General features: G+C 42.2%; 1 protein-coding gene across 1 annotated transcript in view; it reads right to left on the reverse strand.

The window, feature by feature from the left end:
* Nucleotides 1-3247: 3247 nt before the first annotated feature.
* The window catches only part of LOC118083562 (cytosolic phospholipase A2 epsilon), a 41464-nt gene continuing 29676 nt past the window's right edge, over nt 3248-15035 (reverse strand). Inside the window, exons 14-21 of the mRNA XM_035112075.2 lie at nt 14229-14454; nt 11513-11627; nt 11248-11385; nt 9657-9764; nt 7589-7774; nt 7092-7258; nt 5049-5229; nt 3248-4216 (exon numbers count right to left, since the gene is read on the reverse strand). Coding sequence (XP_034967966.2) covers nt 4002-4216; nt 5049-5229; nt 7092-7258; nt 7589-7774; nt 9657-9764; nt 11248-11385; nt 11513-11627; nt 14229-14454 — 1336 coding nt within the window. The 3' untranslated portion in view covers nt 3248-4001. The remainder of the gene's footprint in view (nt 4217-5048; nt 5230-7091; nt 7259-7588; nt 7775-9656; nt 9765-11247; nt 11386-11512; nt 11628-14228; nt 14455-15035) is intronic.

The following is a 15035-nucleotide window of genomic DNA, read 5'->3' on the forward strand; positions in this document are numbered from 1 at the left end:
CAAAGAAGAAGAAGAAAGCACAGGTGAATGAGAGGTGGCAGCAGTTATAGTTTGCATGAGCAAACTTGGCCCACCTCGATGCCTGTGTGGTCCCTCTGTTTTTGCATGATTTTTTGGCACAGGTTTACTAGACCTAATCCAGAAGCAACCACCAAAGCCTTCTCCTTAAACTTTCCAAGGCCCACTCCTTTTTCTTGTGCATTCATTATTTCTCTATCTGTCACCAACCATGATGTTAGAGTGGTTATCCTTGATCCCGCTCAATACTGTTTGCACCTGCAAAGATTTTGGCGCAGACCTACTGCTTCATTCTGGAGCATGCGCCACAGCTTTCTGCTGAAGTCCTGTAACTTTTCATACCACAAATGCTCCAGGTTTTGTTTGCCCATACTTGGTTGCGCCATAGAGCAAGAGTGACCTCCTGGGTGGCAATAGTGTGTTGTCATTTGGGAAGCATCACATAATTTAGTAAAGCAGAATGGTCCACTATAAATCTGCTAAGGGCTTATTATTGCATCAGTAACATGTTGCAGAATATACCTGGGCAGGGGAACCCCACCAGTCAGGAGCATAGCTGCCAAGTTTTCCCTTTTCTCACGAGGAAGCCTATTCAGCATAAGGGGAAATCCCTTAAAAAAAGGGATAACTTGACAGCTATGGTCTGGAGATGCTCCAGGTATCCAGAAAAATGTTGTTTTTAATTTAAAACAAAACAACCTCCTGAGGACTGAGCTTTCTGGAGTGTTAAGGGTTCAGAGAGATGGGTAGTTGGCGGAGAGGGAAAAACATCATGGGCTGGAACATAATCAGCCTGATCAAGCTAGTGCCAGTTTATCGTGCCCTGGAAAAGGGTATTAGGCTAGCAAATGTATACCATAAGGCTTTCACCCCTTCTCTTAGTTCAAAATAGGTATTGGCCACATTGCAGTAAAAAATAATTCTGGGTAAGAGAAATTAATTGGCATTGGAAGAAAACCACTTCCCAGTTGCTTAATTAATAACTCCTCCAAGGATTCCAAAGACCCTAGTATCTTATTGAATTATCGTGGAAGGCTCGGTGAACTTAGGTTTTGGGATGCACACCAAAACTTCCTGCTCAGTTTACCCCAAATCTCAGCAATCAGAGCTTTGCAGTAATTGGATTACAATGCTGAGCTTCTCAGATTTGGTGTTGGGTGCTATCTAGACCCTAGAACTGAGCAGAATCTCATACTATTGCACAATGGGCGACAATCATGCCCTTCCCTGCCATTCCTGTTAAGCCCTTAGCTTGTCATTCACCAACTTCAACCGTTCAGTGATAGGAATTGGTGATGAAGAGAATGAGCTACACACAAGGATGTTCCTAGTTTAAATCTTCTCTCTACCCTGAATTAACTAGGTGGCCTTATGCAAGTCATTCGCTCTCAATCTCAAACCTCCCCCTCTCATTTATTTATGTTATAAAATATTTTATATACCACTATTCATAAAAAACCCATCAGAGTGATTTAAAACAGTTATAAATAAAACCAGACGAAAATTTTAAAACTGAATCTGATTATTATGGAAAGATGTGTTGTTAATTGCCTGCATAAGCCTGACAGAATAGAAAAGTTTTCAGGAAAGTAGAAATAGAGGGTCCCTGCTGAATCCTTGTTGGCAAAGGGTCTCACAAGACACAGCTGATGTTGCTAAAGGATCTTTTAATAATAGTGCCACATGTCAGGTGCCTTCTGCAGCCCCACAGTGAGCACACTGCACTAATCCAGCCTCAAGGTTTCCAGTGCATGGACTACATTGGACAAGAACATCTGTAGCTGGTGAACCAGACAAAGCTGGTAAAAGGCACTCCTAGCCTCAGACAGCATGGGTCTCTAGTGAAGTACCCAAGCTACAGACCTACAATATGGGATAACAATAATAATTGACCTTACAGCAGGGGCAACTGCAGCCATTGAGATGCTGGACTGTAAATTTCCATCATCCCCGACCATTGGTTATGCTGACTGGCCATTGTAGTCCAATAACAGCTGGAAAGCCACTAGGTTCCCCTTCCCTGCATTGTAGGGTTCTTGCAAGGCTTACAGCTAGATTATGCATTAGCAGTGAATATGAAAGTATCCCACAACAGCTTGCAATTACGGTGGCATCTCAGAATCTGTATTCATTTTGAATACCAGTTCCTTACATCTCATAAATGTAACACTGCAGCATATCCCCCAAATGTGCTGATTTGGCAGGTGAAATGTTAGGCATCTTGCTCTGGTACTGAATCTAAAAATGTTAATTATTCATGCTTTCTTAATAATTTGATAGTGTAAAAGAGATCCTTGTTACCTAAGGTTTTTATGCCCTGCCATCCTATCTTAGATCTACTGGTATTACTTGAGAGAACCCAGACATCTTCCCACAGTGGAAGAGCTGATGTATCTTCCTGCAACAAAAACCATAAAAGTTGGTTGTTGGTACAGTGCAATTCCTAACCCTATCCACTATGGACTGGCAATATGAATGCAATGTGAATGCTGAATACTAGTGCTTCAGTCTGTTTCTGGAGATGGGCACCAGGCATCTCTTGTAGAATTAAATCTACTTTTCTTTTATTTGAAATCTTGTGCATTCTGAAAACTACTAGTGCACCTGCTGCTAAGATATTCAGTTAATGAAATGTGCTTGCAGCTTTTGTACATGCAGAAAATGATTGTCTAAAGGCACAAAATGAAACACTTTATGTTATAAATTTTAGCCATACAATCTGCATTAAACGCGGGACTAGATCTCTTAAATAGAAATCGTTCATTTTTATTTTTTCTCAGTCTCTGTGTATAGATACAGACTTTTTTGTGGGGGTTGTCTGTTGCACTGGGTGCTATATAAAGAATGAGGATGGGATAGGGCGCTGTGGTCTAAACCACGGAGACTCTTGGGCTTGCCAATCAGAAGGTTGGCAGTTCAAATCCCCATGATGGAGTGAGCTCCCATTGCTCTGTCCCAGTACCTGCCAATCTAGCAGTTCAAAAGCACGCCAGTGCAAGTAGATAAATAGGTACTGCTGCGGCGCGGGTTTCCATCATGGTGTCCCGTTGTGCCAGAAGCAGTTTAGTCATGCTGGCCACATGACCTGGAAAGCTGTCTGTGGACAAACGCCAGCTCCCTTGGCCTGATAGCCAGATGAGCGCCGTAACTCCATACTGTAGACTCCTTTGACTGGAATTAACCATCCAGACGTCCTTTACCTTTATAAGAAATCACCCTTATTCCAGTAGCCAGGAATCTTTGCCCCATCATCCTGTTGTGTAAACACTGATGTGTAAGGATTCCCCAACCACCATCACCCCAACATCAAAACATGATCAGCACCATGTTCTTTGGCAGTTTTGAACAGCTTTCCCTCCTTCCCTATCAAATCATAGGACCAATCAGATTCATCCGATGAAGATTCTTACATAGAACAGTATGTGTACGGCCTGTTCCTGCACATGGAGACTTTTCCAGAGTGATACTGTTGCATAGGTACCAGAAACTGGTTTTATTTGTTTTAATAAAAATCATTTCGCACTACTCATATTTCAGCAAAACAATTTTATGCAAAACACTTGTTCTTACATAATTTGTACAGAAACCATGAAACAATACATAAAACACCTCAAATGCATTGGGAAAGGGAGTGATATGTAGAGCATAAATAGCACTGTAAGAAAGAAGAAATTGATTTACAGTGTATTTCTACAATAATTTGTTCAGAGCACTTAAAAGTAGCTTCCAAGATGATAATGTAATGTATGGCCACAGAACTGTCTATGAAGAACTAAAGCAGAATGACTTACAGTATTCATTAATAATTTCTAATGTCCAGTATTTCCCCCCAAAGGGGTTTAACAGCGAACTTTAATATTTGTTTGATTGAGTTCTTTGTTTTTCCTTCTGGAATGAAATACCGATTACTCCCTAGTACTGAACAGTGTCAAAGGTTTGAGGCTCTCTTTCCGCTAGAAGGCTCGCCACGGATTTTGAGTTTGCTAACTCTTCTTCTTCTTTTGCTTTTTCCGTTCCACAGCTATATGCAAAGTTTTGATAATCAAATCTATGTTATTTCGGATGTTGTACTCACAAAGTTTTACTAGCTTTTGGAAGTCCTTTTCTGAATACCGCAAAGAATTAATATTATATGGGCCAAAGGCACTGGTAAGATCAACTTCACCATCTGCCATCTCCTCAGGGCTTCGTTTCACACCTAAGATTTAAAAACAATATATAAGTAGGTAGTTTTATTTCCGAGGGATAGCCTGGTTTTTGTTGCAGCAAACACCACAGAGAGTCTTGTGGTATCGTAAAGACTAACAGATTTAACTCAGCATAAACTTTTGTGGGCAGGAGTCCACTTCTTCAGATATATAAATTGTTAATTCTCATGCATGAGGTATATGCACATGGGATATAACCTGGAAAGAAATAAAGATATCATCTTGGTGTGGGAAATAGGGAAGGCTTATTATTGTCTTCAATAATTTGTACTGTATACCAAAATGTATTAGACACTTTAAAGCGTCTCCTTTGGAAAATCATCCTGCTGGTGTGTAATTATTCTTCCCTTTATTTCAGTTTCTCCTCAGTACAGAAGCAGTATGCCTGGAGCTACTTTCAGAATGTGTGGCTGAGACCAGACTCAATTAAAACTGGGTCTTTAGGTCTGAGTACAATACTTCATCCAGCTGACTGTGCTATCTCAAAAATCAGTGCTTTGGTCCAAATGTTGGCATAGAAGACCTATGACATCTCCCATCTCCCAAGTACAACTGCAAAAGGAACTCGGTAGCTTTTCAGGGTGGCAGTATTTTTAGAAGAGAACATGAAGCCACATGTAATCTGGGACATGCACAGCCCAGTGTCACCTCCGATGTTGCAAAGAATATGGCTGGTGGGGCTGTTTAGTAGTAAGCGTGTCTTACCCCTGCTTCTTCCTTTTCCTTTTGAAACAACTCTCTTAGATTTCCAACTTAGTCAAAGAACAGAATTGATCATAATGAAATGAAAAGCAAAAAGTTATCAGACTTGTACAGACTTACCAGGCGCTTTATACTCTTTGAATGTGTCACACACTAAGGGGAAAAGAAGCACTATTGGAATTTCAGGGCCTTCTTGATCTCCCACCAAGTAGCATTCCTTCAGATCACCATCTTCTTTTGGTATAATTTGAGGGAATGGGACTCCTTGTTCTGAGAAATACTCTGCGGCCTTTTCCAGAGGCTATGTAAGGGGGATAAAATTTGAGCATGACTTTAATAGTGAAGCCATTCCTTGATAGACTGGAAATGCATTCGCACGTGCCTAATTCGTAGACTTTTTTTTTTTTGAATCTCTGGTTTCCCCAATCCCAGCAACATGGAACACTGCAGAGTTTGCACTTCATCTGTGACCAGAAGGTCATCTTAAATTCTCCATTAAAGGGCCTTGAGATTCTATCTCAGCTGTGTGGAAGGCAAATTATGCTGCAGAACGAACTAATTATATTGTTAACCACCTCTTTTGGGGGAGAAGGGTGCCCTTAGTTGCCCAAACTTAACTATGTGAACCAGCTTGTGGGGTGACTGGAAACCTCAAAGAACCCCACCCATTAATATAAATTTTGTTCAACCTTGCTCAACTCAAAGAACTTCCATCTCTGTCTTGAGTAAATAAGAGGAAGAGCTGGAGAAAGGAATGCTGAGGGCAAGAGAAGACTCCCCCCAAAGCCCTTGAGAAATAATAATAATAATAATAATAATATATTATTTATATCCCGCCCATCTGCCTGGGTTTCCCCAGCCACTCTGGGCGGCTTCCAACAGAAAAATAAAATAAAATGATTGATTATTAGACATTAAAAGCCTCCCTAAACAGGGCTGACTTCAGATGTCTTCTAAAAATCTGGTAGCTGTTTCTCTCTTTGACATCTGATGGGAGGGCGTTCCACAGGGTGGGTGCCACTACCGAGAAGGCCCTCTGCCTGGTTCCTGCAACTTGGCTTCCCGCAATGAGGGAACTGTCAGAAGGCCCTCGGTACTGGACCTCAGTGTCCGGGCAGAATGATGGGGGTGGAGACACTCCTTCAGGTATACTGGACGGAGGCCATTTAGGGCTTTAAAGGTCAGCACCAACACTTTGAATTGTGCTTGGAAATGTACTGGGAGTACGTCTTCAAGTAAGCCTTCAAGGGGATTAATTGCTTTGGGGCCCTTCCTTTGGTAAAAAGTGCTATAAAAATCTCATAAAATAAATCAATCCACAGTTATCCCAGCGGTAGCAGCAGTATCAAAGCAAAAGGCCTTTTCTTTGCAACTGAGAGAAAGAAAGAATGGGAAAGAAGTTTTTCTCAATGAGGTCTGGAAACTTGGCTCAGTTGGCTGGTACTGTTCTTGCAAACAGGACCGAGAACATACATCCTGTGCATAGGCTTTTAACAGCACATACACAAAATAATAATAATAATAATAATAATAATAATAATAATATATTATTTATACCCCGCCCATCTGGCCGGGTTCCCCCAGCCACTCTGGGCAGCTTCCAACAAAACATTAAAATACAGAAATCCATCAAACATTAAAAGCTTCCCTAAACAGGGCTGCCTTGAGATGCCTTCTAAAGGTCTGGTCGTTGTTGTTCTCTTTGACCTCTGGTGGGAGGGCATTCCAAAAGTCACCTCCTTATTTGTGTATTTAGAACTGACCTTGTGTACCCGCAAACAAAAAGCAGCAGAACTTGTCTAGAAAAGACAAAACTGATTTGGTGGGCCTAACTGCTTTCACAGAAGCTGTGGTGCAATGTGAACGAAGCTAGCAGAGTATTTATCTTATCTCTCTTCCATCTGACAGGGAAGACAGTGTGAAAGATAGCATTCGTCAGTTTCCCCTTCCCCTGGTGTTGCTGATGGCAGAGGAGGAAACAGCTGCAAGAAGATGATTTCAACAGAAGAGAAGGCACTGAGCACAGACCATCAACTTCCTCTTTGTATGATAGGGACAGAAATGAGTAACAGACTGGCAAAAGCAAGTAAGTTATGCACACTCCCATTATTAGTGTGTGTGGAGGGGGGGGGAGGGAGGGAAGCTGTGCTCAAGACTACTTACCATTATTTGTGATCCTGAGCTGTAATTTAAGTGTATTATGAGATCCACGTTTCTCCCCTGCCTCATGAGTGGCGGGTAGCTGCTTTCAAAGGCAAATGCATTATCTACCAGATAAAGGTAATCTTCAGCTCCCGTCAGCTGGTTCGGAAAGGTATCAAGATCACAGTCTGAAAGAAATGAATTTGTGGTCAGAAATGGGCAGTGCTGCTCCTACAGGGAACTTAAAGAAACTGAAAGTGCACTCAAAATATAGTTCTCTTCCCCCCCCCGACATTTCAAGAGGCCTTCCATTTCCAGTCTCCGAACTTCTGTCTTTCAGTAACTGGGTAGAGAACACAGTTTCTGTTGTTTACCTAGGAAGTCCTTCCCCTCTGGAAGAAGAGGGAACGGTCAGTCCTTAAAGACTCCCTGCTTACCAGATGAAGGCTTGAGGTATTGGCCAAACAAGCTAATCCAAGGGAACTTTCATTTAAAAAGGAGGTCTTGCTATACTGTACCTTTCCACTTTGAAAATTCGCTCTCTAGGTATTCGTTGTGCATCGGGCAGCCTCTCAGAAAATTAGGGACCACTGAAACTGCTGGTCGCCACATAATAACATTTTGAAAAGCATTGGCAAGGCTGTCTGGAGGATACTGCATACGGGTAGGGAGTTTATCTGTTGACGGATACCAAGGACACTCCTCTGTAGAAGGAACAACATATGAAATGCATTTTTTTCCATGTTAGAAAATAGCAACCATGTTATGAGATCCTTGGAATTTACAGTGCTTCATTTCCCCATACCATCTTGGCTTTCTACAAGTTTGGTTTTTTGTCTCAAATCGACCTAAAACTCCAAATTACTGTTCCAAAGCTGGTCTGCTTATTACCTTCATATATGGTTTCTTAATGCGACTATGTGCAACATTTCATCTGCCTGCATCATGTAGGTAGAGAGCTGCTACACCAGCTATGTTCTGCACCAACATACATCATATGTGTCATCTGTTGTTGATCTAACCTGCACTGCTGTGTAGTTCCAGCATTGACTGGCCATTTGGACTAGCAGTGATAACCATGAGACAGCCCAAACCCTATCTGATTTGCAGGAGTTAAGTTCACTGATTAGCCGTTAGTAAAGGTAAAGGGACCCCTGACCATTAGGTCCAGTCGTGACCGACTCTGGCGTTGCGGCGCTCATCTCGCTCTATTGGCCGAGGGAGCTGGCGTACAGTTTCAAGGTCATGTGGCCAGCATGACAAAGCTGCTTCTGGCAAACCAGAGCAGCACACAGAAATGCCGTTTACCTTCCCGCTGTAGTGGTACCTATTTATCTACTTGCACTTTGATGTGCTTTCGAACTGCTAGGTTGGCAGGAGCTGGGACCAAGCAACGGGAGCTCTCCCCGTCACAGGGATTCGAACCGCTGACCTTCTGATCAGCAAGCCCTAGGCTCTGTGGTTTAACCCACAGCGCCACCCGTGTCTCCTCTCAGAAGTGTTAATCCCTCTCAAAAGTGCCACCAGTGCTGCAGGAAGCAAACATTGGGAAACATCTTTGTTAGTAGTATCCCACGCTAAGCTCTTCCAGTCAGTATAATACTCAACTACTTGTGCCCCCATCCTTCTGCTAATTGTCAGTGCTGGGTACCAATGGGGTAAACTTTTTTTCAAATGAGATTTTGAGTCCTTAGTTCCTTTTCCTTAGAAAACCTTTTCTTTCCTTAGAAAAGTCATACTTTATACCAATATGTCCTTGTTACCATTTCAGATTTTATAGTGGGAGGCAGTATTCAGCCAGGTTTGAAAACTAGCTTGTAGAAATATTACATAGTATGTGTATGGTGGGAACAGTCATTCCACACTGTCATACCTTTTTTTTTTTAAAGAAACACTATTTTGTTAAAAGTGTACCTGATTTAAAAATATGTCTTTGTAAACACAGGCACCATACCGGGTTTATACTTTGTTGCAAACTTGTGTTTTGGAACCACCGCAATAAAAACAGTACTGTATAACACCACTAAAATATTTTAAAATTCTATTGTAACAACAAGCAGCAGCGATACATGATGCAACAAAAAACTGTGATTCCAGGGAACAGAGTATTAATCTAAATCAAACTGAATGCAGAATGCAGACAAAAAGCTAAAAAGCAGGGAGCCAGATAAGCCTTTTGAGGAAGTCCGTGGCCTGCGTGTCTCAGATGCTGATGGGACACAGAACAAATGTTTCACAACAGATCTTAAATCAAAAGCAGAATTCTGGGATTCTGGACCTGAAGCACTTGAACTTTTAAAGGTGAGGATCATAGGTCTGAACTGTGTTCAGAAAAACACCAGGAACCATTGCAGATCAAATAGCAATGATTGTATGCTTCGAATAGCAAGACTGACAGCAGCATTCGACAGCAGCTTCCATTTCCTTAGAGTTTTCAAAAGCAACCGAATGTAGAGAGCTTTGCAATACAGTAGCTGATAACTAAAATGTGCCCAGGGAAGTGAAACTGGCCAGATCTGTCTTTTCTAGAAAATGTGTAACTAGCACTCCAGCTGAAGCTATGCCCTGAATAGAACAGTAACTTACCGAGCTCAGTTATTCTATTTCGTGTCCACATCTGCCAAAAATCTTCCGTACTAAAACCCATAAACCAGGCATCCATCATATTTACAGAAAATACACTACTCCAGATTCCTGTGATAGGAAAGAAATTGGGAATAATTTGTGTAGTTTTCATGTTTGAGAGGCCCAAGTAACACAGTGCCTAAAAGTGGGTGAGTGGTGAGTCTATTTCTTGGTTCAAATCTCACCTCGGCCATGAACAGGGCCGGCTCATTATAGACCCCCGGTGGCGCAGGGCACCATGGCGCCGGCCCGCCAGGAGGGCGCCGCGAGCTGCGCCCGCCCGCTGACCAGACGGTCCGCTGCGCAGATGCGCAGATGCGCAGATGCGCAGCTGCGCGTGGCAACCACCTGCCCACCGCGCTGGGAAACGGGGCGGGAGGGCGCCGTAGAGATCGCGCTGTGTCTGCCCGCCCGCCCACCACGCTGGGAAACAGGGCGGAAGGGCGCCGGAGAGATCCGGCGCGCCATAGCGATAGGGGCGCTTAAGACGGCGCTGGCCATGAACCTTTAGGAAAAGCCTCTACTCAGCCTTCTGTCTATGCTAATATATTATATTAATACTGGTATACATTACAAGACTGATAGGGTATATTGAGATAATGTATATGAGAGACTTTGAACACACAAGAATTGAGCCAAAACTTCTCAGAAGATCGCCCACAGCTAATGGTGAGGCACACTTCCTAGAAACTGGATAATTTCTTATCCCTCCAGAGAATAATCGACAAAATGGTACCCATTTTTGCTGCCTATGAATAGGTTGAAAAAAATCCAGGAAGTTGTTTTTGCTCTTTTCTAGTTATGAACACATGAAATGTTTAAGATTGCTACGTCATTATAATTTATAGTTTCTTAATATAAGCACACAGAGCCACCTACTGGTAAATTAGAACAGAGCACATGATGGGATTTGAAATGATCGGTTATTAAAAACATCTAACTAAGTAGCTCATTAGTAGCAACACTCCAAACGCTGCAATTATGGAACTATCATAATTTATTTTGTGTCTTTGGTGCAATCGTCAAATGCATTCCCACCCTCTTGCTAATGGCATATAGAATGTGGAAGTGCCTATTTGCCAGCAACAAGGTATAGGAAATGTTTTGTGCATTAAAAATGAGAGTACAGTCCTGTCAAAGTAATGCTCTTCTAATACATATTGGTCACAATAGGTGACAGTTAAGCACACACTTAATTTAAATGTGCTTTAAAATAAGATAGATATGTCCCAAGTATGTTTAGGCTTTCAGTGTTTTATGCCAACATAGGAAAATGCTAAATAGGGTAGGTTTTATATGCTCATAGCAGTGGCAAATAATTGTTTATCAAAAGAACCTTACTGTACACAGAACTATTTATAATCTGCTGGAGCTCTGTGCTAAAGACTCAAATACTCCTAAAAATAATAGTATTTTACTATTATTGGCTACAATCCTGTGCCAATTAATCTGAACTAGATGGGCCATTGGTCTGATCCAGCCAGATCTTATGTTCTTAACTCAATGGGACGTACTCCTGAATAGGTGTATATAGGACTGCCCTATTAATTACCTTCCAAGTAGCAGATCCGTGATTCTGGGATTTTCTTCATCAAATGACCCATAAAGAATTCACTGCCAAAATGTTCAGCACGAATGTAGGCTCCATATTTTTGTAATCCCACTTCATATGGGGTGAACTCCAACCATTCTAAAAAGGAAGCCACAGAAGAGTATCTTTTAGTATTCCTAAATTACATGAATCAGCCTTTGTAGTCCTCAGTTCTACTGTCTGAGAATTAAATGCAAGCATATCTTTATAAAATAATCACAATTACCTCTAAATCCCCGATTACTTAGTTTTTCCTTTACATTGAGACAAAGATACACAGGCAGAGGGTTCTGGCCATTAGTCAATGCCCGCTGCTGATCTGTGAGTTTATTCCGATCTTCCTGTTTGTGAAAGTCAGAAAGAAGCGGTTAATGTAGCTGAAAAGGGTGTAAGAGGCTGTTCTAGAATTTATACTCTAGTGATGGCATCTTACTCTAAACCGAAGCCCAAACTATTGTGCTAAGTTAGTGTGTCTGAAACAGCCTACTTTGATTCAGTTGTTCTTTCTAAACAAAAAGGGATACGTGCAATTAAATTCTGCCCAACCCCATTCTAAATGAATGTTAATGAAAGGTTTTTTAAAAGAGCTTGAGGCTTCCTGCATTGAAAACTGTTTTCTTAATGAAAGGTATAGATACTCAAACAATGGACACAGTTGTGGAGAGCATATTGCTAAAATTTTATGTACAAACAAATGTTTCTTTGAGAAGCCTCCCTAGGAAGCTGCCTTATAATAGGGTTCCCATACTTTCGGGATTCAAATGGGAATTTCAAAAAATTGACAAAATGTCCAGGGTTTTGCCAGAACAGAACCAGGAAGTGTGTGTTTGTGTGATTTTTACTTCATAATGAGCCAGACAACTGGTCCATTTAGCTCAGTACTGACTACACTGAGTGGCAGTGACTCTCCATGGTCTTAGGCAGAGTTTTCTACCTGGAGATGCCAGGAATCCGCCTCGCGGAAATGCCAGAATTGAACCTGATGCCTTCTACATGCAAGGCAGATTATTACCACTGAGCGATGTCCCTTCCGCCAATATCATTTGATGGGAGTCATTAGAGGAGGCTCATAAGCCCCCATTCATACTTCATTCCATGCAAAGGGGCTCCACATAATTAAAGGGTAGCATAGCTGTCCCACAATCCCTATTCCTGAAGTTGTGCTTGGTCCAGTTCCATCCTTGGACTCTGTACATTTAAAGTGTGAACTGGCTATACAGTACTTGTGATTGGGAGCCGTGTAGCCCCATGACTATTGCACCACATTGAGTTTCTTCATGTGGAATAACATGTGAAAGCTGAGGGATTCCTACATGCATCAAATGTATGATAGACACCCAACTATTTGCAGTGCACATATGTCTTTTTCAGACACCAAACATCACAGTGAAGAATGAGGATTGATAGAGATGTTCCATCAGCACCTCCACAATATGGCTCTCAGGCAGAATTTACAGTGCTCCTAACCTCAGCACCATAGGTGCCAACTCCCTGGGACCCTGGGGGCCCGAGCACCCACAAAATTCCCCATGAAGGGGCCGGGCACCCACAAATTTTGGCGCCAAGGCCATGCAAGCTAGATGGCACCCACAGCCCCAGGGCCAAGCTGACACTCCTGTTTGACATTATGTTTTGGTATGCTAAGAAGCATGGTTGTCACCATGGGGTTGTGTTCAATGAAGCACTAATAATAATAATAATAATAATAATAATAATAATAATAATAATACCTTTATTGTCAATGTGCAACCTGTGTACAATGAAATTAACTGAGCCTCCCCCCCCCAACACTAAGCAGCTCATTCCATTAGCACAATGATGTCTCCTTGCAAAACATAATGTTCCCTCCTCTCCTCTGCCTGCCTGCTCCCTAAATCTGTTCTGGGGGGGGGCATTCCCACAATCTCTGGAGCAGATTAGGGGATGGAAGGAAGTCCTATTCCACTACCAGTAATTCTTGCACTTCTGCAATTATTAATTGAATACCATCCATTACCTAGCACTTTTCTGTGTGGAGAAAAAACAAAATGAATTTTACTAGTAATTTAGGACTGCTGTCTTTGGGTAACTTATTCTCATGAAAGCAAACACTTCTGTGATATACACTACTATTTCATAACTAAAATAAATTATCCTGCCCAGATGCCTCACTTCGTCCAACTGGGATGCAGTCAGGGCCGGCCCTACGGCAAGGCTGGGTGGCGCAGGGTGCCAGGATGCCGGGCTGCCAGGGGGCGCCACGCTGCTGAGCCTGCGGCAGCCGCGCTGAGAAATGGGGCGGAGCGGGCGCCGGACGGATCTTTGCACCATGGCGCCAGGGCGTCAGATATGCTTAAGACGGCCCTGAATGCAGTGTTAGAAACTGAGACATGAAAGCTAGGAGCTAAATGGCACTTTAAACCTTGGTTCTGGGCACAACAACAGAATGTCTAGGCGTGTTTTTTTATAACAAGATTACAAAGCTGAAAATGAATGAACTGCAGCTAAAATATTTTGTTCATTTTTCACATGGTCTAGTCCTTCCCCTGCCCACCCCAACCCCCACTAATATTATTAAGAAGGTCTCTTCTCCAGTCTTCAGACAGTAGCTGGAAGTGGGAAGGCAGAAAAAGGTCCTCCTTTTCTTCCACTCTGCAAATCTATTAATCTGAAATCTTAGGTGCAGTACTGGGCCGAGAGCTCAGAAACTGCGCGTGCTAATGAAATTGCCTGTCACAAAATGTGCCTAGAACAATGGGAGTTTTGAACGTTGTTGGGATGTATTTGACTTAATCAGAGTAAAGCTGATGAAACTCTTACGCTTGTGACAACTAATTTAAATCCATTGATTTCAGTGGGTCTACCCTGAGTACGATGGAACTTGAAATGCTTCATTTTTGCTAGATTGTACCCTTAATCAAACGAGGCATTAACTGGTGTTTTTAGAGTGAAGTATATAATACCGTATCGTGTAGCATGGCCTCAATGATAAGTCCCCAAAGATCTGTAAAAGAGACATGATGCCCTTCTTGATAACGCTGCAACAGCTCCCTTGCATAGTATGCTAGACGTTCTGGGGAAAAACTGGCAAGGAACTTGTTTTTTTCCAGTTGTTTTTGGACTTCAACGAGTGGCTCTTCTAAATTTTTATGTGACCAATTAGGATCATCATACAAATGTGCCATTGTCCTGGAAAGAAACACAGTAAATACAGATTTGGGTTCAGAAGAGGAGTAACGTGAAATGTAGGTGTTTGACACTTTGTGGCCATGTCTTTGCTTGAGTTCTAGGTTTGGGGGATCCCTGTGAACTGTATTGAGAGCAGCAATTATTCCCAGTAAAAGATTTCAGCCAGAATGGCCATTTGTGCTAGCCAAAGATGATAACTCAGCTTTCACTAATGACCACAATCAAGATTTGGATATGGAATAATAGACAAAGCTTTACCTAACGATTTCTGCTTCTTATGCAGTTGTTAAAAGCCCAGCACTTCCATTTTAAAAAGTGGAATGGGTAACCAAAACCACATCAAAAAAAGCTACAGAAGTAATAGCACGAGATGATTCAAGAAACACTGACCATTCTACAGTAGGAAGGAAGGAAGTGCATTTCTGATCCCAAACTTGGTGATGAGTCAGATTTGAAAAAGAATCAAAATCCATCCACCTAGACTGCTATAATTCACTCTACCTGGAGCTGCACCTGAGGATAGCCCAGAAGTTTCAGCTGGTTTTGGCAAGAACCAAATTAATTAGGTAACATTACAGCCA

The sequence above is a fragment of the Zootoca vivipara genome, chromosome 1, assembly GCF_963506605.1.
Source record: "Zootoca vivipara chromosome 1, rZooViv1.1, whole genome shotgun sequence".
Classification (NCBI taxonomy): Eukaryota; Metazoa; Chordata; class Lepidosauria; order Squamata; family Lacertidae; genus Zootoca; species Zootoca vivipara.